The sequence below is a fragment of the Bos grunniens genome, chromosome 3, assembly GCF_055505025.1.
Source record: "Bos grunniens cultivar Pamir isolate PY7600 chromosome 3, Bosgru_T2T1.0, whole genome shotgun sequence".
NCBI lineage: Eukaryota > Metazoa > Chordata > Mammalia > Artiodactyla > Bovidae > Bos > Bos grunniens.
Genome location: NC_141167.1, coordinates 7,986,829 through 8,011,589, shown reverse-complemented (window position 1 = coordinate 8,011,589; position 24,761 = coordinate 7,986,829). Strand labels below are relative to the sequence as shown.

General features: G+C 42.2%; 1 protein-coding gene and 2 pseudogenes across 8 annotated transcripts in view; all 3 read left to right on the top strand.

The window, feature by feature from the left end:
* The window catches only part of LOC147374915 (UDP-glucuronosyltransferase 1A9-like), a 128,125-nt gene that overhangs the window by 79,852 nt on the left and 23,512 nt on the right, over nucleotides 1-24,761 (top strand). Inside the window, exon 1 of one of the 7 annotated variants that reach the window (XM_086377061.1) lies at nucleotides 17,044-17,096. The exons of 2 other annotated variants lie outside the window; for them this stretch is intronic. In XM_086377061.1, coding sequence (XP_086233187.1) covers nucleotides 17,067-17,096 — 30 coding nt within the window. In that variant the 5' untranslated portion in view covers nucleotides 17,044-17,066. Of the gene's footprint in view, nucleotides 1-17,043; nucleotides 17,931-22,205; nucleotides 22,421-24,761 lie in introns of those variants that run through there. 4 more of the 7 variants (XM_086377047.1, XM_086377046.1, XM_086377043.1 and 1 more) reach the window with 4 other exon arrangements.
* LOC147374920 (UDP-glucuronosyltransferase 1A3 pseudogene) lies at nucleotides 2,423-6,578 on the top strand (annotated as a pseudogene). Its single transcript, XR_015155147.1, has one exon. The product of XR_015155147.1 is annotated as a UDP-glucuronosyltransferase 1A3 pseudogene (transcript).
* LOC147374919 (UDP-glucuronosyltransferase 1A3-like) lies at nucleotides 6,697-11,145 on the top strand (annotated as a pseudogene).

Here is a 24,761-nt window from a genome sequence, read left to right as displayed (position 1 = left end):
TGTAAATATTTTCTTCCATTCTATGGTTTGCCTTTGTACTCTGTTGATAATATCTTTTAATACATGCACTTAAAAATTTTCAAAGTCCAATGTGTTGTTTTTTTATGAGCTATGCTTTGTTGTAATTTTCAAGAAATCTTCACCAAATACAAGATAGTGAAATGTTGTCATATGTCTTTGTCTAAGAGTTTTATAGTGTTCAGTCTTACATTTATGTTTTTGATCCATTTTGAGTTCAACTTTTATATGTCATTTGTAAGTGTCCAAATGCACTGTTTACATTCAGACATCTAGTTTTCCAAGCACCATTTGTTGAAAAGACCTTCTCTATTGAATATTATTTGCAATTTTCCAAAAATAACTTACCATATATATGAAGTCTATCTCTTTTAATTTGAAAAATTTATCCAAACATTGGCTGACACATATGTTTGGTAGTATTGGTCTGATAGGAACTACTCCTATCAGAAGCCTCACATGCTTCTAGGTGGATTGAAAAATTTTTTTTTGTAATATTACAAACCCCAGTGACATTGTACTTGGTCTGTCACTACATGTGTAGCTTAGCATGGGGCAAAATCAAGAGTGTTAGAGAGTTAAATCTTCCCATGCATGATGTTGCATGCCTCTACATTTATTTTATCCTAGTCTAGATTTATATCCCTAGCTATAGCAGAAAAAACACCACCATTTCCAATCCCCTAAGTGAACTGTGTTTCCTTACTTAGCTTATGGTATCTGTGTTAGGGCTTTCCTTGTGGCTGAGCTGGTAAAGAATCCACCTGCAATGCAGGAGACCTGGGTTCGATCCTTGAGTTGGGAAGATCCCCTGGAGAAGGGAAAGGCTACCCACTCCAGTATTCTGACCTAAAGAATTCCATGGATTGTATAGTCCATGGGGTCGCAAAGAGTCGGACACGACTGAGCGACTTTCACTTTCCTTTCCTCTAGGTTCAGCAATGTTGTCAAAATTTCCTTCTTTTAAAAGACTGCATAGTATTCCATTTTACAGATAGAGCACATTTGGCTTATCTATTCATCTGCCAATGAACATGGGTTACTTTTACCTTCTGCTGTTGTGAATAATGTTGCTATGAACCTGGATGTACAAATACCTCTTGAGACCATGCTTTCAATTCTTTTGGGTATATACCCATAAGAGGAATGGCTGGATCATTTGGTATTTCTATTATTTATTTTTTGAGGGGCTGGATATATTTTCAACAGTGGCTGCACCATTTTACATTCCCACCAACAGTACGCCAGGGTTCCAGTTTCTCCACATCCTCTTCAAGACTTGTTTTCTGGGTGTTGGTTTTTTTTCTTTTTTTTTTATGATAGTCATCCTAATGGTGTGAGGTGACTTTTCATTGTAGTTTTAAATTTTTTTATTTTATTTTTATTTGGAGGATAATTGCTTTACAATATTGGGTGGTTTCTGCCATACCTCCACAGGAATCAGCCATTTGTTGCTCAATTGTGACCAAATCTTTGGGACTCCATGGACAGCAGCACACCAGGCTTCCCTGTCCTTCACCATATGCTGGAGTGTGCTCAAATTCATGTCCATTGAGTCAGTGATGCCACCCAACCATCTCATCTTCTGTCGTCCCCTTCTCCTCCTGCCCTCAATCTTTTCCAGCATCAGGGTCTTTTCCAATGAGTTGGCTCTTCAAGTGGACAAAGTATTGGAGCTTCAGCTTCAGCATCAGTCTTTCCAATGAATATTCAGAACTGATTTTCTCTAGGATTGACTGGTTTGATCTACTTGTAGTACAAGAAATCCTCATGAGCCTTCTCCAACACCACTGTTGAAAAGTATCAATTCTCTGGTGCTCAGCCTCCTTTATGGTCCAACTTATCCATATATGACTACTGGAAAAGCTATAGCTTTGACTAGATGGACCTTTGTCAACAAATTAATGTCTCTACTTTTTAATATGCTGTCTAGGTTTGTCATAACTTTTCTTCCAAGGAGCAAATGTCCTTAATTTCTTGGCTGCAGTCACCATCTGCAGTGATTTTGGAACACAAGAAAACAGGGCATAGGTGACTCCTCAGCATTCAGTCCAGCCCCAGGGAACCCTAGCAGAGAGGTAGGAGGTGACCAAGGGAATGGACAGGCACAGTCTTGCTTCGAGTCTTGGATGAACAAGAGAGTGAACTAGAATGTTCTCCAGAGACAGCAGCAGAGTCAGAGGAGATTTTCCAAGGTAAGGGGATGTGATCTTTCCCTGGGTAAAATCAAAGGTGATGAAACACAGGCATAGTCTTATCCTGTAATGATTAATGTTCGGAGGGCATGCTGCCTTCCAATGACATGCCATTTTGCTTAAGTGATTTGATGATACAATAAGATAAGGGAACAAATATAGGCAGCACAGCCTGACCAGAGACTCAGTAGCTTCTGGTTTGTGTGGAGATGGCCCTGGGACTGCAGCTTCGGTGGCAGGTGCTGGCTGGACTCCTGCTCTGTCTGTGCTCCGGGCGTTGGACCGAGGCTGGGAAGGTGCTGGTGGTCCCCATGGAGGGCAGCCACTGGCTCAGCATGCGGGAGGCCGTGCGGGAGCTCCACGCCAGAAGTCACCAAACAGTGGTTGTTGTTCCGGAGATCAATGTGCGCGTCAAGGCAGAGGACTTTTTCACCACAAAAACGTACGCCGTTCCCTACACACAGGACAAATATGATTCCTTCCTGAAGACTCATGTACGTCTACTTTTTAAAAAAGTACACTTTGTAACCATGTTTCTGGAAACTATAGCATCTTTGAAAAATGTGTCTTTGCTCTTTGCAAGGTCTTGTGAGGCACTGTTGTATAACGAGGACTTGATCAGAGACCTGAATGCCAGTTCCTTTGATATGGTTTTAACAGACCCTATTTTGGGGCAGTGATGGCTAAATACCTGTCCATTCCTGCTGTGTTTTTTTTGCGTTCTGTTCCCTGTGACTTAGATGCTGAGGGCACAGCATGCCCAAACCCTTTCTCATATGTTCCTCGGTTATTAACAATGAATCCAGACCACATGACATTCTTCCAAAGGGTCAAGAACATGCTTTACCCTCTGGGCCTGAAGTACATTTGCCTGGTTACCTTCACTCCTTATGCACGTATGGCCTCTGAGCTTCTTCAGAGAGAGGTGTCCCTGGGGGAGATTCTTGCCTCTGGATCCGTGTGGCTGTTCAGAGGAGACTTTGTGACGGACTACCCACGGCCGATCATGCCCAACATGGTGTTCGATGGGGACATCAACTGTGCCAACAGGAAACCTCAGGTTCTCATGTGTGTACTGCTGCTTTTGCTCAATCAGTGCTCCCAGTGGAGCACGATCTTTTCATAAAAAAATTTTAAAAACTTTTTCACCACACTGCAACCTAAGGCCCTTGTGGTGAAATGGTGGGTCCTAATCACTAGACTGACAGGGAATTCCCAAGTGGAACATATTTTTAAAAAATAACCTACTTGCACATGCTCACTTATCTACTGATCTTTCTAAAGATTGCTACCTCCCATTCTCCTTCCAACACTCTTTGGTGAGATCCATTGTTAAAGTGCTCCAGGAGGGTAGTGTAGGCTTGTGATGATCTTTGAGAGGATTGAGAGGCAGGGCTGAGGGTCCGTATTCGGTCTGAGAAAGAATTGTGTGGCTCAACCGTGACTGCCTTTTTGTAAAGGCACTGTTGTGATGGTCGTGCAGTTTTCTCAATCTAGTAGGAGCCAAGAGCTTGAGCTGTGAATCCATCCATCATGGGTTTTGCTTGAGGGTGTTCAATAGGAGGAGGAAAGAACTGGCAAACTGCATTTGTTGTTCTGATAGTTTATCGTGGTTTTGTCTTGGAAAGGTCTTAGGTGTGGTCACTGGAAATCTAAACACTGAAAGGAAGCAGAAGTTTCAGAGAGGTTGAATAAATTAAGTGGAAGTGAGACAATATTGGAGACAGAAGTTGGGCTCTCTCTTATGAGAGAAAGAAATAATTGAGTCCAACTTTTCAGAGATGGACCTGTGCTGACCAGAAATCTTCTGACCAGGAGTTGGGGTCTGGAGGGGTGGCGGGGAGTTACATAGTTAGATGCATGCCAGATGGGTCATCAACTTGGGACACTGAGATCGTAAAAGGCCTGGGGGGGCAGCTGGAGAGGAGGGAAAACTGAGCCTATGAACACAGTAGCAGAGGGCACAGTAATGAAGAAAACTGAGTTTCAGAGAGGAAGGGTTTGACCTCATCACCACACCTACCCCAGCCCCGTCATCACACCCCACATTTCCATGGTGGGAACTACTGTGTTCCTCATCATTTCAAAGTCTTCTTATATTAATCCTGAATTGTTGCTGTTGTTCCATTGCTAAGTTACCCCATGGACTTCAGCACAGCAGGCTTCCCCGTCCTTCACTATCTCATGGAGCTTGCTCAAATCATGTTTATTAACTTGGTGATGCCATCCAACCATCTCATCTTCTGTCGTCCCCTTCTCGTCCTGCCTTCAATCTTGCCCAACATCAGTGTCTTTTCCGATGAGTCAGGTGTTCACCTCAGGTGGCTAAAGTATTGGAGCTTCAGCTTCAGCTCAGTCCTTCCATTGAATATTCAGGATTGCTTTTCTTTACGATTGATTGATTTGATCTCCATGCAGTCCAAAGGACTCTTAAGAGTCTTCTCCAGCACAATCAATTCTTCGGTACTTAGTCTTCTTTATGCTCCAGCACTCACATCCATACATGACCGCTGTAAAAATTATAGCTTGACTCTGTTGAATTTTGTTGGCAAAGTAATGTCTCTGCTTTTTAATACTCTGTTTAGGTTTGTCATAGCTTTTCTTCCAGGGAACATGTGTCTTTTATTTTTGAAGCTTTAGTCAACATCCACAATGATTTTGGAATGCAAGAAAATAACATGTCACTGTTTCCATTTTTTCCCTATCTATTTGCCATGAAGTAATGGGACTGGATGCCATGGTCTTAGTTTTATGAATGTTGAGTTTTAAGCCAGCTTTTTCATTGTCTTCTTTAACTCTCATCAAGAGGCTCTTTAGTATTCTTTGTTTTCTGCCATTAGAGTGGTATCATCTGCATATCTGAGGTTGTTGACATTGCTCCTAGAAATCTTGATTTTAGGTTGTGATTCATCCAGCCTTTGCATTTTGCATGATGTATTTTCATCTAAGTTAAATAAGAAGGATGACATTATACTGCCTTGATGTATTCCTTTCCCAATTTGAAACAGGTCTGTTGTTCCATGTCCAGTTCTAACTGTTGCTTCCTGAGATGCATACAGGTTTCTTGGGAGGCAGGTAACGTGGTTTAGTATTCCCATCTCTTTTAGAATTTTTCAGTTTGTCGTGATCCAGTCAAAGGCTTTTGCGTAGTCAATGAAGCAGAAATAGATGTTTTTCTGGAATTCCCTTGCTTTCTCTATGATCGAACAGATGTTGGCAATTGGATCTCTTATTCTACCTTTTCTAAATTCAGCTTGCATATCTGGAGTTTTTGGTTCACATAGTGTTGAAGCCTCAGTTCAGTTCAGTCACTCAGTCGTGTCTGACTCTTTGCAACCCCATGAACCGCAGCACGCCAGGCCTCCCTGTCCATCACCAACTCCCAGGGTTCACCCAAACTCATGTCCATTAAGTTGGTGATGCCATCCAACCATCTCATCCTCTGTTGTCCCCTTCTCCTGCCTTCAATCCTTCCCAGCATCAGGGTCTTTTCAAATGAGTCAGCTCTTCGCATCAGGTGGCCAAAGTATTGGAGTTTCAGCTTCAACATCAATCCTTCCAATGAATACCCAGGACTGATCTCCTTTAGGATGGACTGGTTGGATCTCCTTGCAGTCCAAGGGACTCTCAAGAGTCTTCTCCAACATCACAGTTTAAAAGCATCAATTCTTTGGCTCTCAGCTTTCTTTATAGTCCAACTCTCACATCCATACATGACCACTGGAAAAACCATAGCCTTGACTAGACGGACCTTTGTTGGCAAAGTAATGTCTCTGCTTTGTAATATGCTGTCTAGGTTGGTCATAACTTTTCTTCTAAGGAGTAAGTGTCTTTTTATTTCATGGCTGCAGTCACCATCTGCAGTGATTTTGAAGCTCCAAATAAATAAAGTCTGCCACTGTTTCCACTGTTTCTCCATCTATTTGCCATGAAGTGATGGGACCGGATTACCACGGTCTTTGTTTTCTGAATATTGAGTTTAAGTCAACTTTTTCACTCTCCTCTTTCACTTTCATCAAGAGGCTCTTTAGTTCTTCTTCACTTTCTGCCATAAGGGTGGTGTCATCTGCATATCTGAGGTTATTGATATTTCTCCGGGCAATTGATTCCAGCTTGTGCTTCTTCCAGCCCAGCATTTCTCATGATGTACTCTGCGTATAAGTTAAATAAACAGGGTGACAATATACAGCCTTGACGTACTCCTTTTCCTATTTGGAACCAGTCTGTTGTTCCATGTCTACTTCTAACTGTTACTTCTTGAGCTACACAGATTTCTCAGGAGGCAGGTCAGGTGGTCTGGTATTCCCATCTCTTTCAGAATTTTCCACAGTTTATTGTGATCCACACAGTCAAAGGCTTTGGCATAGTCAATAAAGCAGAAATAGATGTTTTTCTGGAATTCTCTTGATTTTTTGATGATCCAGCAGATGTTGGCAACTTGATCTCTGGTTCCTCTGCCTTTTTTAAAACCAGGTTGAACATTTGGAAGTTCATGGTTCATGTATTGTTGAAGCCTGGCTTGAAGAATTTTGAACATTACTTTGCTAGCGTGTGAAGTAAGCCCAATTGTCCAGTAGTTGGAACATTCTTTGGCATTGCCATTCTTTGAGATGAGAATGAAAACTGTCCTTTTCTAGTCCTGTGGCCACTGCTGAGTTTTCCAAATATGCTGGGGTATTGAGTAGAGCACTTTAACAGCCTCAATTTTAGGATTTTAAACAGATCAGCTGGAATTGTTTCACCTCCACTGGCTTTTTTTGTAGTAATGCTTCCTAAGGCCCTCTTGACTTCACACTCTGTGATGTCTGGCTTTGGTGAGTGAGCACACCTTCATTGTTGTCTGGGTCATTAAAACCTTTTTTGTACAGTTTGTGTAGACTCCTCTGTCTGTGGAATTTTCCAGGCAAGAATACTATTGTGGGTTACCATTTCCTATTCTAGGGGATCTTCCTACATCCAACCTCGGGATTGAACCCACATGTCCTGTGTCTCCTGCATTTGTAGGAGGATTCTTTACCACTGTGCCACGTGGGAAGCCCTGAACATAAACTTCAAGATGTAATAAAGATCCAGAATAATGCGCACTTCAGTCCCTACACAGAGCAGCGGAAGCCTAGTGGGGTCCGCATCAGAAGAGGATTCACAGAGCCTGCACGGAGGCATGGGGCCGTCCTTCCTGTCCAAAGTGCAGCAGGTCCTGGAGCCTGGCACCCTCTGAACCCCACTGTCATTACAAAAAGCTGCCTTGCCCACTGATGGTTTAGGTAACAGGAAGTTCTACTCCATGAGGCAGAGAAAGAATTCTCAAGCAGCCCTTCTGCTGTTGTCCTCAAGGATCCTTCCAGATGTTTCCATATCGGGCAGCTGCTCCAACAGACTCTCTCTGGGGAGTGCACGAGGTGTCCAGTTTGGAACCAGAGCAAATCAGAGAGCCACCATCCCCTCCCTGCTGAGAGAAGGCTGTTCTTGGGATGTTATATGTTTCCCTGGATGTGCTCCATATTCACCCATGATGGGGGAAAGAGTTTAAAGAGTTCTCAGATAAGGTCACATGCAGCAGAGGTTCTGGGTGGGGACTGGGGCAGAGGTGACTCCTCAGCGTTCAGTCCAGCCCCAGAGAACAGGGTTAGCAGACAGGTAGGAGGTGACCAAGGGAATAGGGCAGACACAGTCTTGCTTTAGAAATTGGATGAAGAACAAGAGCGTGAACTAGAATGCTCCCCATTGGGAGCAGCAGGTCAGAAGAGTTTTTCCAAGATAAGGTGGGTAACCTTTCCCTGGGTGAAATCAGAGGTGATGAAACCCAGGCATGGACTTATCCTGTAATGATTAATGTAAGGAGGGCACGCTGCCTTCCAATGACATGCCATTTTGCCTAAGTGACTTGGTGATAAGATAAAGGCAACAAATACAGATGGCACAGACCAGACAGTCTGGCTTGTGCAGGGATGGCCCTGGGATGGCAGCTTCGGCGGCAGGTGCTGGCTGGACTCCTGCTCTGTCTGTGCGCCGGGCGATGGGCCGAGGCTGGGAAGATGCTGGTGGTCCCCATGGAGGGCAGCCACTGGCTCAGCATGCGGGAGGCCGTGCGGGAGCTCCACGCCAGGGGTCACCGGCAGTGGTCCTGTCTCTGGAGGTCAATGTGCACATCAAAGCAGAGGACTTTTTCATCACGAAAAGCTACACCGTTCTGTATACCCAGAATGAATTTGATTTCCTCATGCAGGGCCATTTTATTCTGAGTTTTGAAAGAGTACATTTTGTAACGATGATGTTGCAAACTATGGGGGCTTTGAAAATGTGTCTTTGCTCTTTCAAAGGTCTTGTAAAGGGCTTCTGTGTAACAAGGACCTGAATGCCAGTTCCTCTGATGTGGTTTTAATGGACCCTATTTATGCCTGTGGGGCAGTGCTGGCTAAGTACCTGTCCATTCCTGATGTGTATTTTTTTGCGTCTATTCCCTGCGACTTAGATGCTGAGGGCACAGTGTGCCCAAACCCTTTCTCATGTGTTCCTAGGATATTAACAACGAATCCAGACCACATGACATTCTTCCAAAGGGTCAAGAACATGCTCTACCCTCTGGCCCTGAAGTACATTTGCCTGATTACCTTCACTCCTTATGCACGTATGGCCTCTGAGCTTCTTCAGAGAGAGGTGTCACTGGGGGAGATTCTTGCCTCTGGATCCGTGTGGCTGTTCAGAGAAGACTTTGTGGTGGAGTACCTGTGGCCAATCATGCCCAACATGGTGTTCATTGGGGGCATCAACTGTGCCAACAGGAAACCTTTATCTCAGGTGTGTACTGCTGCTTTTGTTCAATCAGTGCTCCCAGTGGAGTGCATTTTATTTTTTAAAAAACAACAGTTCACGGTGTTTTGTTATGTACTGGTTTTTCTGATGATTTCTACCTCTCCTCCTCCTCCTCACCATCTGTGGTGAGATGCATTGTTAACGTGCCTCCAGGAGGGCAGTAAAGGCTTCCAATGATCTCTGAGAGGAGTGGGAGGCAGGGTTGAGGGTGTGTGATAGGATTGACAGGCAGTGGTGTGATTCCACCGTGATTGCCCCTTAATAAAGGCATTGGTATAACTGTTGTGCGGTTTTCTCCAGCGGAGTAGGAGCAGGTGCTTGAGCTGTGAATTTATCCTTCAGAGGATTTTGTCTGAGGGTGTTCAACAGAAGTGTAAGCAAAGTGGAGTCTGGTTGCTTGTAGCTCAAAAGACAGTAAAGAAGCAAGACTGGTGGATGTGAAAGTTTGCTTGGATGAATGTTTCCGGGAAGCGGGTGGAGAGAGGAGAGTCCTGTCCAAACACTTATTTCCTCCTTGGACAATCAGAGGCAAGAGCTTTTATTGACAGAGGGAAGGGGCCTCTGTGTAGAAACAGCACAGTCAGCTCTGACAGTCATCTTGAAATTGGTGTCAGTGGTCTGACCACCATCATGTTAATTTTTGGTGCTCAGTCGATCAGTTGTGGCCAATTCTTTGTGACCCCATTGATGGTAGCTTGCCAGGCTCTTCTTTCCATGGAATTTTCCAGGCAAGAATACTGGAGTGGGTGGCCATTTCCTTCTCCAGGTTTAATTGCTTTGAGTACAGTTAATCTTCAGTCCCAGGGCCGGTTTGTTCCCATTTCCTTGAGGCCAGTTCTCAGAATGGTGGCAGCCTCTATGTCATGGCTACATCTGGTCACCATGGGGTTAACTTCTTCCACCTCACGGGGGTTTCAGTGTCTATGACAGCTCACGGGATACGGCTCAGAGCATTATCTATGGCCCCTGAGGAGGAACTAAAGGTCCTTGACTTTGCTTACTGACTATTTAGTTTTGTTGGACTGTTTTCCTTTGTTTTTGCATTTTCTCACTTTGTTGACTAACGTCATTCTTGGGCTAAAGGTTTTCCACAGACAGAAGGCAGACAGAGGACATGGCCAGTAAGGACCATGGGGTCTGGCACCATCAAAACCAAGAAAGAATTGGTAGATTGCATCTGTTGACCTGATAGTTCTTAGTGGTTTTGTCTTGGAAGAGATTGAGGTGTGGTTACAGGAGAATTAAATGCCAAATGGAAGGAGAAGTTTTTGAATAAATTAAGTGGAAGTGGGACCATAGTGGAGAGAAAAGTCTGGGTTTCTGTGATTGGAGAAAGAAATAATTGGGTCCAACTTTTCAGAGATGAAGCTGTGCCTGCCATAAGTCTCTGAGCAGGAGTTGGGGTCTGGAGTAAGATGTGGGGATATACATAGCTGAATGGCATGTTAGGTAGGTGTTTAAGGTGGGACGTCATCAAAGACTAGTGATGAGGCCTGGAGAGCAGGGAAGACTGAGCAGTGATGTTGAGAAGTGGGTCTCAAAGAGGAAGTTTTTGACCACATCACCACACCTACCCCAGCCCAGGTCACTGCACCCCAAGTTTCCATGATGGAAACTACCACTTTCCTCATGGTTTCAGAGTCTTCCCATGTTAACCCTGAATATTTGGGTTTAATTGAAATAGGACTCATAGGGGCAGGGTTTGTCTTTTAATCTACTTAGCCCCCCCTTTTTTTTGCCCACTTATATGACTTGTACTGAGTTTGTATTAATTTCCATGACTTTGGATCTCTTATGGTTTTTGTATTCTTACTTTTATATCCCTTTACATTACTGTATTTATTATGGCAAAGGGCTCTATCTTCACATTTCATTTTTGCTCACACCACAATCTATTATACTTGGTTTTCTTCCTGTATGCAATGCATTTGTCCAATTGTAAAATATGTATGTATCGACTAGATTTGTAAAAGGTGGAAAGTACGGAAGCATTTAAAAAGCATTTGCCACTCCGTTCTTTCTAGTTTTTCTGTGTGAATATGTTCTCTAGAGGTAACTGCATTGGTTCAAATCCTCACTCCCGTTTTTCTAGCTGAATTACCTTGGCCGTGTGACCTAACTATTCTGACTTTATACTGTCATTGTAAACACACAAATAGTATCTATTATCATTATTATAACGTGCCCAGCAGACATGGTGTATCATCTGAAGGCATTTGGATATGTTTGTGCCGATTTCTTTGGTACGTGAAAAATCATGTACACTGAAATTTCCAAGTGTTACCACGGTACACACACTGTTAATTACTTTTGCTCCACTAAACTGTTGTTTTTACTTTGAGATTTTGTCACTCATTTATGTAGTGTGTTTACACTTAGAAGTTTACCTTTGGAGGTGGGCTTCCCTGGTAGCTCAGATGGTAAAGAATCCGCCTGCAATGCAGGAGACCCCGGTTTCATTCCTGGGTCTGAAATGTCCCCTGGAGAAGAGAATGGCTGCCCGCTCCAGTGTTCTTGCCTGGAGAATCCCATGCACAGAGGAGCCTGGTGGGCTACAGTCCATGGGGTTACAAAGAATCGGACATGACTGAACGACTTTCACTTTACCCTTAGAGGTGATGGCTTTGAATGTTAATGGACAATTTTTTCAAAATATGAAATATTAAAATCTAAATCTTTTGCATTTTTGTTTCTTCTCCTTCTTAAGATTTATGACACATTGAATTATTTTACTGGTCTTCTCAAAGAAATCGCTTTTGGGTTTGCTTGTTCTTTTTACTATTTTTGTTTTCTATTTCATTGATTGCCACTTATTTTTTTATTGATGATGTCATCCTTGCTTAGTTAATTTTATAGCTGTTTTTCTGCTTTCCTTAGGTAAGCATTAATTTTCTTTTGTTTTCCTAATAATAAAGAATTGATGGTCATAAATAAAGCATTTCTTAGATCCCTTAGATTTTGAAATAAATTGTTCTCATATTCTTTCTATTTCTTAACTCAAACTTTTGTTTTTGATTTCCTCTTTGAGTCAGTGACTATCTGCTTTTGAAAAATAATTTTATTAGTTGTTTATTTATTTTTGGCTGCGCTGAACCTCTGTTGCTGCTCAGGCTTTTCTCTAGTTGCCGCAAGCAGGGTCTACTCTTTGTTGCAATGTTCAGGCTTCTCATTGTGGTGGCTTCTCTTGTCGGGGAGCACAGGCTCCAGGGCGTGCTGGCTTCAGTAGCTGTGGGACATGGGTTCATCAGTTGTGGTTCCCAGGCTCTAGAGCACAGGCTCAGTAGGTGTGGCCCTCGGGCTCCGCTGCTCTGAGGCATGTGGGATCTTCCCAGATCAGCGATTGAACCTGGGTCTCCTGCAATTGCAGGTGGATTCTTAACCACTGAGCCACTAGGGGAGCCCTGCCGTTTGTTGTTGCTGGTGTTAACAAGGTTGCTTCTTAGTTCCCATGTGGTTAAGATTTATTGTGGTTACCTTTCTCCTATTTTTTCTATTTATTTTGGATTGTAATCAGAGAACGTTTCTTGTGAAGTCACTGCTGCTGCTGCTGCTGCTAAGTCACTTCAGTTGTGTCCGACTCTGTGCGACCCCATAGACGGCCTCCTACCAGGCTCCTCGGTCCGTGGGATTTTCCAGGCAAGAGTACTGGAGTGGGGTGCCATTGCCTTCTCCATGTGAAGTCATTGCTATAAAAATTTCTTAATAGGTCTTCTTTCTGATCTATTACAGAATTATCCAATAGAAGTATAATGCATACCACATGTGTAACTGAAAGCTTTGTAGTTGGCATATTTAGAAAAGCAAAAAGAGGGTTACATTAATTTTAATAGTATATTTTATTAAATCAGATATATATATATATATATATATATAATATTGTCCTTTAAAGATATACTCAGTGTAAAAAATTTTAAGGTGTTCGTTTACTATTATTTCTTTCAGTTTTACTGAGATATAATTGACAGGCAGCCCTGAATAAGCTTAAAGTGGATGGCAGAGTGATTTGACTTTTCTAGATCATGAGGTGATTGCTATAACAAGTTTAGTGATCGCTCATCATCTTATATAGATACAAAATTAAAGGAGCAGAAAAAATTTTTTACCTTGTGATGAGAATTATTAGAATATTCTCTTAATGATGTTCATATGTAACATACAACAGTGTTAAATATATCTATCATGTTATACATTACACCCCTGTCCTTGTTTCTCTCATAATTGAAGCTTGTCCGCTTAGACTGCCTTCATCCAACTCCCCTTTGCCCCTGCTCTCTGCCTCTGGTAGCCACAAATTTGATTTCCATTTCTATGCATTTGTTGATTTTTGAAATATAATTGACCACAGTGCTATGTTAGTTCTGTTAGACAACATAGTGATTCAGTACTTCCATACCCGTCAAAAGAATCACCATGATAAACCCAGTTATGATATTCACAGTAGAAAGGTATTACATAACTTTTGACTCTATTTCATACACTCTTATTTCATACCTGTGACATTTATTTTGCAACTGGAAGTTTGGATCCTTTAAAAAACTTTTTAATTTGAGAATAATTGCTTTACAAAATTGTGTTGGTTTCTGCCATACATCAACATGAATCAGCCATAGGTATACGTATGACTCCTCTCTTCTGAACCCCTCCCCATCTCCCACACCACCCCACCCCTCTAGGTTGTCACCCCTCTGGGTTGTGCCTGATTTGAGCTCCCTGCATCATACAGCAAAGTTCCACTGGCTATGTATTTCACATATGGTAATTTATATGTTTCCCTGCTACTCTCTCAATTCAGGCCCCTCTCCTTCCCTCACTGTGTCCACAAGTCTGTTCTCTGTGTCTGCGTCTCCATCACTGCCCTGCAGATAGGCTCATCAGTACCGGCTTTCTAGATGCCATGTACATGCATTGAAAGAAAGTGGCAGTCAGTCATGTCTCACTCTTTGTGACTCCATGGACTGTAGCTCACCAGGTTCCTCTGTCCGTGGAATTCTCTGGGCAAGAATACTGGAGTGGGTTACCATGTCCTTCTCCAATATATGCATTAATATATATTTGTTTTTCTCTTTCTGACCTCTTCACTCTGTATAACAGGCTCTGGGTTCATCTACCTCATTAGGGCTGACTCAAATGTGTCCTTTTCTATGGCTGTGTAATATTCCATTGTGCATATACCACAAGGCAGTTTGCATTTTCACCCCCCTTACCCTTCTCTCTCCTTTCCCCTCCCCACCCCTCTGTCAGCTGCTTCTTTGCTCTCTGTATCGATGAGTCCATTTGTTTTGTCATGCTTGTTCATTTGCTTTGTCTTTTTCCCCACATGTAAGTGAAATCATACAGCATTTGTCTTTCTCTTACTTCACTAGCATAATACCCTCTAGGTGCATCCATGTTGTTGCAAGTGATAAGATTTCTTTCTTTCTTATGGCTGAGTAATATTCAATAGCCAATATGTCTTGGCTATTGCAAACAGCAATACAACAAACACAGGGGTGTATATAGCTTTTCTAATTAGTGCTTTCCATTTCTTTGTAGGAATACCCAGGAGTAGAATTTCTGGATCATATGGTAGTCCTATTTTTACCTTTTTGAGAATCTTCGTAGTGTTTTCCGTAGTGGCTCTCCCAGTTTGCATTGACACCAACAATGCCCTAGAGTTCCCTTTTTCCTACATTCTTGCCAGCACTTGTTATTTATTGTCTTTTTGATAATAGTCATTTTGACAGGTGTGAGGCAATAGTTCTTTATGATTTGGTCTGTATTTCTCTTATGATTAGTGATGGTAAGCATGTTTTTATGTGCCTGTTGTCCTTCTGTATGTCTTCTCTGGAAAAATGTGTGTTTGAGTCTTCTGCCCATTTTTAATCATATTTTGTTGTTGTTGACTTGTATGAATTCTCTGTGTACTTTGGATATTAGCCTATTATTAGATATATCATTTGCAAATATCTTCTTCCATTCGGTAAGTGGCCTTTCCCTTTTGCTTGTAATTTTCTTTGCTGATCAAAAGATTTTAGTTTGATAAAGTCCATTTGTTTATTTTACTTTTATTTCTCTTGTCTGAGGAGTCATATCCTCCCAAAATATGTATTACTAATATTGAAGTTAAAGAGCATACTGCCTATGTTTTCTACTAGAAATTTTATGATTTTAGGTCTTACATTTAAGTCTTTACTCTATTTTGAATTTGTTTTTGCTCATGGCATGAGAGATTAATCCAGTTTGATTCTTTGGCATGTAGCTGTCAAATTTTCCCAACACATGTATTCAAGAGAATGTCTTTCCCCACTGTATTGTCTTACATGCTTTGTCACGGATTGATTGCCTGTATAAGTGTGGAGTTATCTCTCCTCTATATTCTGTTCCGTTGACTCTGTGTCTGTTTTAGCATCGGTACCATACTGTTTTGATCACTTTACTTTGTAGTACAGTTTGAAACCAGGAAGCATGATGCCTCTAGTTCTGTTCCTTCTTTTAACTTGAAGCATAATTAATTTGCAATCTTGTGTTAGTCTCTGTTGTTCAGTAAAGTGATTCAGATATGTATTCTTTTTCAGATTCTTTTCCATTATAGATTATTACAAGGTATTGAATAACTTCCCATGATATACAGTAGGAACTTGCTATTTATCTATTTTATATATAGAGATGGATATCTGTTATCTGAACATAAGCTGTAAGGTGTAATGAAGGCCCAGGTTAATGTCCACTTCAGTCCCTAAACACTGTAGTGGAAAACTGGCCCCTTCAGCATCAGAAGAGGAGTTCAGAGAGCCTGTTCTGAAGCCAGGGGAAACCCTCCTATCCCAGGGTGACCAGACCTCGGGGGCCAGCACCCTTTGAACCCTGCTGTATCATTACTAAGGTCTGCTTGCCCACTGATGCTTTGTTGTTCTTCTTCAGTTGCCAAGTATTGTCCAACTCTTTGTGACCCCATGAACTGCAGCATGGCAGGCTTCTTTGTCCTTCACTATCTTCTGCAGTTTGCGCAAACGCATGTCCATTGAGTCAGTGATGTCTTCCAACCATCTCATCCTTTGTCACCTCCTTCTCCTTTTCCCCTCTATCCTTCCCAGAATCAGGGTCTTTTCCAATGAGTCGGCTGTTCACATCAGCTGGCCAAAGTCTTGGAGTTTCAACTTCAGCATCAGTCCTTCCAATGAATATTCAGGGTTGATTTCCTTTAGGATGGACTGGTTTGATCTCTTTGCAGTCCAAGGGACTCTCAAGAGTCTTCTCCAGCACCACAGTTAGAAAGCATCAACTCTTTGGTGCTCAGCCTTCTTTATGGTCCACTCTCACATCTGAACATGACTACTGGAAAAACCAATGCTTTAGGTAACAGCAACATGTATTCCATATGACAGATAAAGAATTCTTAACCAATCCTTCTGCTGTCTCCATCAAAGATCTTTTCAGATGTTTCCATATCTGATGGCTGCTCCAATGACTGTCTCCTGCATAGTACAAGAGGTGTCCAGTGTGGAACAGGAACAAACCAGAGAGCCACCATCCCCTTTTGGCTGAGAGAAAGCTGTCTTAGCAATGTTATATGTTTCCCTGGATGTGTTCTGTGTTCACCCATGAATGGGCGGGGAAAGAGATTCAAGAGTTCTCAGATAAGGTCACATCCAGAAGAGGTTCTGGATGGGGACTGGGGCAGAGGTGACTCCTCAGCGTTCAGTCCAGCCCCAGACAACACGGTTAGCAGAGAGGTAGGAGGTGACCAAGGGAAAGGACAGGCACAGTCTTGCTATGGGTCTTGGATGAAGAACAAGAGAGTGAACTAGAATGTTCCCCAGAGGGAGCAGCAGAGTCAGAGGAGTTTTTCCAAGATAAGGGGGAGTGTTCTTTCTGGGTGAAAGCAGAGGTGATAAGACACAGGCATAGACGTATCCTGTAATATATGGTGTAATCATCAATCCTTGCCTTCCAATGACATGCCATTTTGCTTAAGTGACTTGATGATAAAATAAAGATAAGGGAACACATATAAGTGGCACAGCCCAACCAGAGACTCAGTAGCTTCTGGTTTGTGCGGAGATGGCCCTGGGACTGCAGCTTCGGCGGCAGGTGCTGGCTGGACTCCTGCTCTGTCTGTGCGTCGGGCGATGGGCTGAGGCTGGGAAGGTGCTGGTGGTCCCCATGGAGGGCAGCCACTGGCTCAGCATGCGGGAGGCTGTGCGGGAGCTCCACGCCAGAGGTCACCAGGCAGTGGTCGTTGCTCCGGAGGTGAACCTGCACATCAAGGCAGACGACTTTTTCACCATGAAAACCTACGCCATTCCGTACACCCGGGACGAGTTTGATTCCATCATGAAGGGCCGTCCTGATGAGTTTTTTGAAAGAGCACGTTTTCTAACATGGTTTTTGGAAACTATGGCAACATTGAAAAATGTGTCTTTGTTCTTTGCAAGGTCTTGTGAGGCACTATTGTATAACAAGGACCTGATCAGAGACCTGAATGCCAGTTCCTTCGAGGTGGTTTTAACAGACCCTGTTTACCCCTGTGGGGCAGTGCTGGCTAAGTACCTGTCCATTCCTGCTGTGTTTTTCTTGCGTTTCCTTCCCTGTGACTTAGATGTTGAGAGCACAGCATGCCCAAACCCTTTCTCATACATTCCTAGGTTGTTAACAATGAATTCAGACCGCATGACATTCTTCCAAAGGGTCAAGAACATGCTCTACCCTTTGGGCTTGAAGTACATTTGCCAGGTTTCTCTCACTCCTTATGAACGTATGGCCTCTGAGCTTCTTCAGAGAGAGGTGTCACTGGTGGAGATTCTTGCCTCTGGATCGGTGTGGCTGTTCAGAGGAGACTTTGTGATGGACTACCCGCGGCCGATCATGCCCAACATGGTGTTCATTGGGGGCATCAACTGTGCCAACAAGAAACCTTTATCTCAGGTGTGTACTGCTGCTTTTGTTCAATCAGTGTTCCCAGTGGAGCACGTTTTATTTTTTAAAAAACAATAATAGTTCAGGGTGTTTTGTTATGTACTGGTTTTTCTGATGATTTCCCCTTCTCATTCTCCTGCTCACCATCTGTGGTGAGATGCATTGTTAACGTGCCTCCAGGAGGGCAGTAAAGGCTTCCAATGATCTCTGAGAGGAGTGGGAGGCAGGGTTGAGGGTGTGTGATAGGATCCACAGGCAGTGGTGTGATTCCACCATGATTGCCCTTTTGTAAAGGCATCGGTTTAACTATTGTGCGGTTTTCTCCAGCGGAGTAGGAGCAGGAACTTGAGCTGTGAATTTATCCTTCAGGGGATTTTGCCTGAGGGTGTTCAATAGACGTGTAAGCAAAGTGGAGTCTGGTTGCTTGCGGCTCAAAAGACAATAAAGAAGCAAGACTGGTGGTTGTGAAAGTTTGCTTGGATGAATGTTCCCGGGATGGGGATGCAGAGAGGCGAGTCCTGTCCAAACACTTATTCCCTCCTTGGACAATCAGGGGCAAGAGCTTTTATTGACAGAGGGGAGGGGGCTCTGTGTAGAAACAGCACAGTCAGCTCTGACAGTCATCTCAAAATCAGTGGTCTGACCACCATCATTTTGATTGCTTTCAGTACAGTTAATCTGTCCCAGGGCCAGTTTGTTCCCATTTTCTTGAGGCCAGTTCTCAGAATAGTGGCAGCTTCTATGTCGTGGCTACAGTCTGGTTATCACGGGGTTAACTTCTTCCACCTCATGGGGGTTTCAGTATCTATGACAGCTCATGGGATATGGCTCAGAGCATTATCTATAGCATATCTATATCTATCTATCTATATCTAAAGGTCCTTGACTTTGCTTACCGACTATTTAGTTTTGTTGGACTGTTTTCCTTTGTTTTTGCATTTTCTCATTTCTCTGACTATACTCATTCTTTGACTAAAGGTTTTTCCACAGACAAAAGGTAGACAGAGGACATGGCCAGTAAGGACCATGGGGTCTGACTCCACTTCAAAAGGAAGAACTGACAGATTGCATTGGTTGACCTGATCGTTTTAATGGGTTTTGGCTTGGAAGCCGCTGAGGTGTGGTCACAGGAGACCTAGATCCCGAAAGGAAGCAGAAGTTTCAGAGGGACTGAATAAATCAAGTGGAAGTGAGACCATACCAGAGAGAGAAGTTGCGGTCTCTGTGATCAGAGAAAGAAATAGCTGAGTCCAGCTCCTCAGAGATGGAGCTGTGCTGACCGGAAGTCTTTTGACCAGGAGTTGGGGTCTGGAGTAAAATGTGGGGATGTGCACAGTTGGATTCCATGTCAGGTAGTTCTCCTTCACGGGACGCTGAAGTCATCAAAGGCTGGTGGTGGGGGCTGGAGAGGAGGTCGATCTGAGGCTTTGAACACAGTGGACGGGAGGAAGGCAGTGAGGTTGAGAACTGAGTCTCAAAGAGGAAGCGTTTGACCGCATCACCACACCTACCCCAGCCCTGGTCACTGCACCCCAAATTTCCATGATGGAAACTACCACTTTCTTCATGGTTTCAGAGTCTTCCTATGTTAACCCTGAATATTTGGGTTTAATCAAAATAGGACTCTTGGAGCAGGATTTGTTTTTTAATCTACTTAGTTAGCCCTCTTTTTTTTTTTTTTGCCCATTTATATGACATATACTGGATTTATATTAATTTCCATGACTTTAGATCTCTTAGAGTTTTTGTAGTCATATTTTTGTATCTCTTTATATGAATGCATTCATTATTGCACAGGACTCTAACTTCAGTTTTCTTTTTTTTTTGCCCACACCACAAAAGATTTATTCTACTTTGTTTTCTTCTTTTTTCGTGCAATGCATTTGTTCAATTATAAAATATGTATGTATCTATTAGATTTGTAAATAGTGAAAATGAGGGAAGAGTTTGAAGAGCAAATGCTGCTGTTTTCCTTTTAGTTTTCCGGTGTGAATATATTCTCTAGAGTTAATAGTATTTGCTCACATCTTCACCCTCATTTTTGTAGTTGAATGTCCATGGGTGGCAGACCTAACCCTTCTGACCTTAATGTTGTCACTGTGAACATGCAAATAGTATCTAGTATCATTATTAAAGGGTGCCCAGCATGACAAGTTATGTCATCTGGAAGCATTTAGATATGTTTGTGCCAATTTATTTGGTACATGTAAGAACATTTACCCTGTAATTCTCAAGAGTTATCATTTTTGTTCCGTTAAATTTTTATTTTGAAATTTTTGTCATTCTCATTTATTTGATTTGGTTTACCCTTAGATGTGACTCCTTTAAATGTTTATGGAAATTTTCATCAAAATATGAAAGATTAAAGTTTAAATTTTTAATATTTTTGTTCCTCTCCTTCTTATAATTTATGATATGTTGAGTTACGTTATTGGTCTTCTCAAAGAAATAGCTTTTGGATTTGCTCTTTCGTTTTACTCTTTTTGTTTACTATTTCATTAATTGTAGCTTGTTGTTTTATTGTTTTTGCTAATGGTATCATCCTTGTTTCCTTTGGTTTAATTTATAGCTGCTTTTCTAATTTCCTTAGGTAAGCATTAAGTTCTTTTATGTTTTCTTAATAATGAGGAACTGAAGTTTCTTTATTCATAAATAAAACATTTTTCTCAATCCCTTAGAATCTTGCATAAATTGCTCTCATTTTTTTTACTTTAATTTATGTTTTTGATTTGCTCTTTGTCAGTGGCTTCTATTTATTTTAAAGAAGATTGTTTCTTAATTCCCATATAATTAAGATTATTGCAGTCATTTTTCCCTTATTTTTTTCTAATTATTTTGAATTATAATCAGAGAATGTTTCTTGTGAGTCACTATTTTTAAAAATTTCTTAATATGTTTTCTTTATGGTCTAGTACAGAATTGTCCAATAGGAATCTAATGTAAGTCATATATGTAATTGAAGGCTTTTTAGTATGTATATTAAAAAAAAAGTAAAAAGAGGATTGCAGTTAATTTTCATAATATATTTTATTGAATCAAATATATTAAAATATTATCCTTTAAACATATGCTCAATATAAAATTGTGTTCAGGTGCTTGTTTGCCATGGTTTCTTCCAGTTTTATTGAGACATAATTGACAGGCAACCTTGGTTAAACTTAAGGTGGATAGCAGAGTGATCTGACTTTCTAGATCATGAGACTTTTACCACAAGTTTAGTGATCACGCATCATCTCATATAAGTACAAAATTAAAGGAATTAATGTTGTTAACTACAGTCCTGGTATTTATTTCTCTTATAACTGGAAATTATGGACATGAGTTTGGGCATGCTCTGGGAGCTGGTGATGGACAGGGAAGCCTGGCGTGCTGCACTCCATGGGGTCGCAAAGAGTTGGACATGGCTGAGCAACTGAACTGATGACCGGAAATTAGTACATAGACTGCTTGTGTGCTCAGCCGCTTTAGTCATGTCCGATTCTCTGCAACCCTATGGACTGTAGCCTCCCAGGCCCCTCTGTCCATGGGATTTTCCTGGCAAGAGTACTGGAGTGGGTTGCCTTGCCCTCCACCAGGGGCTGGTCTTCCAAACCCAGAGATCGAATCTCTATCTCCTGCATTGCAGGCAGATTCTTCATTGCTCCCCCTCCTCCCATTCCCTGCCTCTGGTAGCCACAAAGCTGATTTCTATTTCTATGAGTTTGCTTCTTAGTTTTCAAAGTATGATTGGTCTGCAGCACTATGCTTGTTCCTATTACACAACATGGTGATTCAGTCCTTCTACACACTTCAAAATAATCACCATAAATCCAGCTATGATATCCATCACAGAAATGTATTATGTAACTATTGACTGTATCTCACACTCATTTCATACCTATGACACTTATTTTGCAACTGGAAGCTTGGATCTTAATCCCCCTCACCCTTTACTCTCCTTTCCCTGCTCTGATCCCCTGTCAATAGCCTGTTTGTTCTCTGTATCTGTGAGTCTGTTTCTGTTTTGTTATGGTTGTTCATTTTCATTGCCTTTTATTTTCCACATGTAAGTGAAATCATACATATTTATCTTTATATGTCTTACTTCACTAAGTGTAATACCCATGAGGTCCATCCATGTTGTCGCAATGGCAAGATTTCATCCTTTTTTATGGCTCAGTAATGGGTGTTCATTGGAAGGACTGATGCTAAAGCTGAAACTCCAATACTTTGGCCACCTCATGCTAAGAGTTGACTCATTGGAAAACACCCTGATGCTGGGAGGGATTGGGGGAGGGAGGAGAAGGGGACGACAGAGGATGAGATGGCTGGATGGCATCACTGACTCGATGGACATGAGTCTGAGTGAACTCTGGGAGTTGGTGATGGACAGGGAGGCCTGGCGTGCTGCAATTCATAGGGTTGCAAAGAGTCGGACACGACTGAGTGACTGAACTGAACTGAATATTCAATAGCCAATATTTTTGGTTATTGTAGATAGTGCTGCGATGAACCTCGGGGTGCGTATGTATTTTCTAATTCCTGTTTTTGTCTTCTTTGTGTAAATACTCGGGAGTAGAGTTGCTGCACCATGCGGCAGTTGTACGGTTTTCCATTGTGGGTGTGCCAATTTACACTGCCTCCAGCAGTGCACTACAGTTCCCTTTTCTTTACATTCTTACCAACCTGTGTTTTTAAAATGTTTTATCTCATCATCTTTTGTTATTTGCTTAATCACCATGTACATGTAACAGTTCTTTGAAAAATGCCATTTGTATTAAGTATTTTATTAAATCTATAGATTGCCTTAAGTAGTACAGTCGTTTTAACAATATTAACTATTCCAATCCATGAATATGGTACATCTTTCCATCTGTTTGTGTTGTCTTCAATTACTTTTATCAGTGCCTTATAAATTTCTCAGTATAGGTCTTTTATCTTCCTATATTTATTCCTAGGTGTTTTATTATTTTGATGTTACTGGAAATAGATTGTTTCCTTAATTTCTCTTTATGATAGTTCATTGTCAGTATATAGAAATGCAACAGGTTTCTGTTAATAATTGTATATCCTGCAGCTTTACCAAATTCATTAATGAGTTCTAATAGTTTTTTTAGTGGCGTCTTTAGGGTTTTCTATGTGTAGTGTCATGTCATCTGAAAACAGTGACAGTTTTACTTCTTCCTTTCTAATTTGGATTTTTTTGTGTGTTATAGATGTTTGGTTGGTGGTTACCATGTGGTTTCTTGGTAGCAGTCTCTATATATATGTGATTATTTTAAATTGTTAATATTTGAAGTTCAAAAGCATTTTAACAACTCTGTTTTCAAACTCCCTCCACATTTACTATTTTTGACATATTTCACACCTTTTTGTTTTGTGTATCCCTTAGCTACTCACTGCGGATGATTTTACCACTTTTGTCTTTTAACCTTCCTGCTAGCCTTATATGTGGTTGATGTACTACCTTTATTGTATATTTATCTTTACCAAAGAAAATTTTTCTTTTGTAATTTTCATATTTCTAATTGTGGCCTTTACTTTTCCACTTAGAGAACACTCTTTAAAAATTCTTGTAAACCTGGTTTCATGGTGCTAGACTGTGAGTTTTGCTTGTCTGTAAAACTTTTGACCTCTCCTTTGAATCGGAATGAAAGCTGTGTCAAGTAGGGCACTTCTGGTTGTTTTTCATCACTTTAAATATATCATGCCATTTCCTTCCAGCCTGCAGAATTTCTGCTGCAAAGTCAGCTTATAATCTGATGGGTTGGCTGTGGGGTCTGGAGTGTCACAAAACTTGTTTTGGCCTGCTGGTACATGGAGCCAGGGCCCAGGGAGTCCTGAGGCTTGTACCAGCCTGCTTGTGGGTGGGTTGAGTCTTGGGGCTAATGCTGGCCCACTTGTAGGTGGAGCTGGGTCCTGGAATCTCTGATTGAATGGCCCAGGGGTCCATGATCTGGTGTCAGCTTGCTGGAGGATAGGGTCAGGGTCCAGGTAATCCAAGGGTTAGTGCTGGCTCATTGGTGGGTGGAGTTGTGACCCAGGGTCTCTGGCTGCAGGGCCTGGGGGTCCTGGATTTGGTGTTGTCCCACTGGAGGATGGGGCCTGGGCCCTAGGCATCCTTGGGCTAGTGCTGGTGCACTGGTAGGAGTCCAGGTCCTGGGCCCTCTGGTGAATGGGTCCAGGTGCTGGGTGGCTGAGAACTCAGGGGGTCTTAGGCAGCTGGCCTGTTAGCAAGTGGGCCTCTGTCCCCACTTGGCTAGCTGCTTGACCTGAAGCATCATAGTACTGGTGCCTATAAGCAAGGAGAGTGGGGCTGGGTCCTGGTACTAATAAGCTAGAGGGTTGATCCCCAAATGGCCATTGCCAACTCAGTGTCATCATGAGAGAATGGAGCGCTCCAAAGAGCTGCTGTCAGTGTCCACATCCCCAGGATGATCTCTGCTGCCTCCTGCCTCTCTGGAAGGTTCTCCAAGACTAGCGGATTCCTGCTTTTGCTCTGGGCCCCAGAGTGTATGAGATTTTGTGTGAATCCTTGAAAAGTAAAGTCTCGATTTCCTACAGCCCTCTGGTTCTCCCAAAAGTGAGCCCCACTGACCTTCAAAGCCAGATATTCTGGAAGTTCTTCTTCCTGATGCAGAACCCTGGTCTGGGATACCTGATATGGGGCTCAGATCCCTCACCACAGGGTTCCTTCACTGGAACCCTCATAGTGCTGTTGGTGGGAGTGTAAAATGGTACAGTCATTGTGGAAAACAGTATGTCAACTCCTCAAAAAATTAAAAATAGAATTACCAGATGATCCAGCAACTCCACTTCTGGGTATATACCCAAAATAATTGAAAGGAGCATCTCGAAGAG